Raw genomic sequence first — 4,830 nt, forward strand, 5'->3', positions numbered from 1 at the left:
AAACCAATAATAATTGCAATATAATAAACTTGAAATATATTAGTTATATAATCAATGTATTCTTTTTACTATTTTACTTTTAAATCTGTTTTATATACTTATTGTAAATATATATATTGTATACTGCATTATACTCATTAATTCTCAATATACAAATTTTGATTAATATAAATATATATATGAATTAGACATGATTTAAATATTAATTTTCTATAATTTTATAATAGATACTTATTGTATGCCTCTATATATAAATAGTATATTTTTTATTGTATATTATTTTTTTCCTAATATATACTTATGGTATACTCATTATATACTCTTTACTGTAACTTTTAAAATTTATTTTAAACTTCTTTTTATAGTTTATTATTTGATTTATTCTTTATTCTTATTATTTATATCAATATATTCTACTTGTAAGAAGTAAAAAAGTTCATATAATGTATTTGTTTTGAAGGATTTTAATGTAATTTTTTTTTTCAAGACAACAAGCAATAAAAAAGATAGATGAATGAGATTGGATTAACTATTTTCGTATTCGAATTTGATGAATGTATATTGAAGAAACTTTATGTTCTCTTATTTCCATTGTTTATTGCAGATTGTTATCGAAATTTCAGGTTGATTTCTTGAAATTTGGTGTGACGAATTTATTTGAATTAGTTGCTGCGATATTTTGACATTCTTGATCCGTTGTTTTTCTAACAAAACACGTGTATTTTCTCATAGATAATATAGAAGTAAATTTCTTAATTTTAGAGCATATTTTTGTAAGATTTTAGAAATGTTAGTAGAAAAGTTAAGCACCTCTTATTTTTTAACATTCCAATAAATTTCCCTTAAATATATTAAAATAGTCCATATGTTACTTTTATACTATTTACAATAAACATAATAAATTTTTATATGTATTTTTTAATATTTGATTTTATATTTATATTTTATACCAAAATCTATGTGTTAGTCGAAATTCTTTTTCTGAATTCTTTCTTTAAGTAATAGAAATGATTTATATTTTCACAATAAGATTTTAGGGAACAGTCACTTGTGGTTTCAATTAGAAACTACATATACAAATCTCATTTAATATAGGGTTTATGAAAAGTCAACAACTTCATTATATAATTTACTATCTTATATGGACCCGGTCATTGGAGCGCAGATAAAAAAAATAAAAATTATTAAATTGCTTTGTGATTTAATGTATTTTTCACTTTAGGATTTGTACGCTTTTTGTCATTTTAATGTCTTGTGAATATAGTTGTTAGTAAATAACGGTTAAATTGCATAATATCGTTAAGATATTATGACGTGACATGTAATAGCCACTATTCTTTCAACTGCTACGTAGACACTTGTTAATAGTATATTTATAGAATTTTAAAATCATAAAAAACAAACTACATAACGCATTACCACGAGATAATTTATTGAGATTTTCCTAAAGAAAATAAAACCCGATACATTTAAAATATGATCATGTTTCATTTAGTGGTGGACTGATTTGGTTGGTGCAGTCCTTGTTTGTTGGATGCAAATTGCAGTCAAGGAATTGTGGCGCAGTATACATATATATATTGAATAACTGTCTCTTAAATGCTATCTCATATATCAACAAACCTATTTATTGCCACAGCTCAATGAATGAAAGATCGCACGACTCATTTATTTGGACATCAAAAAATTAATAAATCTGTTCGGACAGTTGTTGGTTGTTGTATGGAAGTTCAGTCATCCGGAGGCAAAAGTAATACCTACATATCTTATTATAATTTGTATTAATTTTAAATTATGTGACATGATATATAATATTTTTTAAAAAAATTATTTAATAAATCTTTATAAAAATATATTATATACAACATTAAATAATAAAAAATGCCATGTATAATATTTTTTTAATGGAAAACCAATAGTTGGGCTACACATTACTCATTATAAATTATAAATTGATGAGTTCTTACAAATAGTAAATAATAAATGAATCAAAATCTTTCTAAGTATGGGGAAGTCTAGAAGCATCATTTAATTCAAAAAGGTTTGACAAGGAACAGCAATAAAGGCTGGGTGGGCAAGTTTGTTGAGATTTCATGGCTAATGGACCTTAAATTAATTATTAATCTGTATATATATATATGCTCACAATGACTAGTTGCATGGACATGTTCCTCTCACATTTGATGAGAATTCATTTTTCAATTCCTTAGTTATTTATAATTGGATGAGAACAATGTACATATTCTAATCCCATGTCCCTCTCAAATGGTATTTCATTATGAACAGGATATATATATATATTGGTGTATTAATTTTGTTGAGAAATTTTTAAATAAGCTCTATTTGCTCTATTTGTTACATTTTCTAAATTTTTAAATAAGTGGTATTGTATCTCATCATTCTTTTTCTAACTTCTACTATATTATTTCATATCTGGGCTTAAAAAATAAATAAACAAATAACAATCATATATATATATATATATATATATATATATAAATATTAAATAATGTGACTTATAGCTTGGTTTTTTGGGGAAGTATCCCCATTTTTAAAATCAATAGAAAATGTAGTTTGTACTGTCTAAACTTTTCTTTTTCAAAAATACTGTTTTTTTAAATTTTTTTTAAAAGAATACAGTGTGAATTTTTGGTTTAGGGTTTACCAAAAGACAGTTAAAGAAAAATTAAAATATAACTAAATCCGTATTCTTAAAATAAAATAAAATAAAAAATCGTATTTTTGATATTTCAACACAACAAAAATGAAAAGAAAAATCAACAATATAATTTGATAAAAAAATAAAATAAAAAGACAGGTATTTTTGTTATTTTTTCTATACTTTTTAGTAAAATTTTAAATTAAAACATATTTTCTACAAATATCTTTAGCTTAGTTTTCGATACATATATACATACATAGTATATTTTTTAACTTAAGTAAAATTTAAATTTGAAGCTATCCTTTTTATAATTAAAAAAAAATAAAAATGTTAGTATCAAATTCAATATTTCATATTACAATTTTATTATTAATAATAACATGTTGAGAAAAGTTTCTTTTTTAATATTTATAGAAATATTATTAGAATGTATAATTATTTATTTTGGTTAAATGAGTTTCTAAGGTGAACTTTTGTAGTTTTAGAAAGAACCTAATATTATGTGACATGATTCGAAGTGCAGATATTATTTTCTTTGAAAATTCCAAAAGTTTAAAAATGGGTAAAACATATGATTTATATATCACCAAATAATTTCTTTTATTGGATATGTAAATTTGTTTTTAAAAAAACACTATTTATACAGCCAAAGATACTGAAGCTACACATATATCTGCATGCGAGGGTTACAGGTATTTCTTCAGTAGTCTTGCTAAACATGGATGTGCTTTATAACCATGGAGGAGGTGTAGCTGAAGCTCTAAATGCTAAGGTGTATGGAAATGGAACTGAAACTCTAGTCCTTGCTCATGGGTTTGGTTCAGACCAGAATGTTTGGCAATTTCTCATACCCTATCTTGCTTGCTGCTTCAAAATTGTGGTTTTTGACTTGGTTTTTTCACCTAATGTTAACTCCAGCCTTTATGATCCAATCAAGTACTCCAATCTCACTGGCTATGCAAGGGATCTATTAAGCCTTCTTGATGAGTTAAATGTTAATAAGACCATCTACCTGGGTCATTCTATGTCTGCCATGATTGGCTGCACTGCTGCACTACAAAGGCCACACCTCTTTCAGCACCTTGTTTTACTTGGTGGCTCTCCAAGGTCTCTCTCTCTCCCCTGTCCTTCTCTCCATAGCTGTATGCATACATAATGTAGTCTTTCTATTTGTATTCCTAATATGTTGAGAAAGAATCTCGTCAATGTCTTATATATTAGGGTAGCTTGCATATCTTGTTTTCTCGGGGAAATGCATTTATGTTTCTTTAACTGTGGTGCCTATTGCTCAGGTATCTTAATGCTGAAGGATATCATGGGGGATTTGAGAGATCAGACGTCAAGGCAATACTTAGAAGCATGAATCACAACTTTTCAAGTTGGGTTCAAGGCTTTGCTCCGGTAGCTGTTGGTATGAACAACACAGAGGCTATCACAATATTTGCAAACAGCTTGGGACGAATGAAACCAAGTATAGCACATAGTGTTGCGAAAACTGTGTTTTTAAGTGACCTAAGAAGAATTTTGCCACAAGTTTCAGTGCCTTGCACTATAATCCAGTCTAAGAAAGACATCATTGTTCCAGAATTTGTTGCCCATTACATGAAAAAGAAACTTGGTGGTTATGCCAAGGTTAAGATACTGAAAACAGAAGGCCATTTTCCTCACCTGACAGCTTACCCTTTGCTTTTGAAGGCATTGAAGAAAGTGGGTACCAATTCAGGAACTAGAACTCTGGCTTGAATACTCAGAAATTAAAACCATTATATGAAGAGTGTAGTGTGGTTGGAAAACTTTCATCGGAAGATGTAAAGTATTCTTCCAGCAATGTGTAAAATTCATACAAGGACACCTTTTTCTTTTCTGCTCTTACCATTTATGAGTGCTATCCGAGTGATGTAGGTCCAACAAATACCAGCCAGAAAATAGAGGGGAAGCAAACAAGAAAGGCAAGTCCAAGTTTTTTCTTCTTTCTTTCCTTTTCTTAAAAGTCGCCAAATTATGCAATTTGAGAGCAAGTAATGTGAATTTAAGGTGTTTCTGTTATGCACTTCTGTACTGAGATCCTAGTAAAAGGATACTACTAAAATTCCAGTTATAGCTCGATCCAAAATGAATAAAGGAGGAAAATGCGAACGGATGATTCGGGTATTATGACAAGATGCATA

At 27.6% G+C, this 4,830-nt stretch overlaps 1 protein-coding gene across 1 annotated transcript; it reads left to right on the plus strand.

Moving 5' to 3' along the window:
- The first annotated feature begins 3,335 nt into the window (after positions 1-3,335).
- LOC8258408 (strigolactone esterase D14) lies at positions 3,336-4,708 on the plus strand. The gene is made up of 2 exons (XM_002531539.4): positions 3,336-3,769; positions 3,955-4,708. The coding sequence occupies exons 1-2, from the start codon at positions 3,381-3,383 to the stop codon at positions 4,403-4,405; spliced, it is 840 nt and encodes a 279-aa protein (XP_002531585.1). The 5' UTR covers positions 3,336-3,380; the 3' UTR covers positions 4,406-4,708.
- The last annotated feature ends 122 nt before the right edge of the window (positions 4,709-4,830 follow it).

This window comes from Ricinus communis, chromosome 10 (genome assembly GCF_019578655.1).
Source record: "Ricinus communis isolate WT05 ecotype wild-type chromosome 10, ASM1957865v1, whole genome shotgun sequence".
NCBI lineage: Eukaryota > Viridiplantae > Streptophyta > Magnoliopsida > Malpighiales > Euphorbiaceae > Ricinus > Ricinus communis.

What these genes read in the sequence shown, in the direction of transcription:
- LOC8258408 (XM_002531539.4), top strand. Translation starts at nt 3,381, where the DNA reads ATGGATGTGCTTTATAACCATGGAGGAGGTGTAGCTGAAGCTCTAAAT. An exon ending in TTACTTGGTGGCTCTCCAAG is followed by an intron (nt 3,770 to 3,954) that starts GTCTCTCTCTCT and finishes CCTATTGCTCAG; the next exon opens with GTATCTTAATGCTGAAGGAT.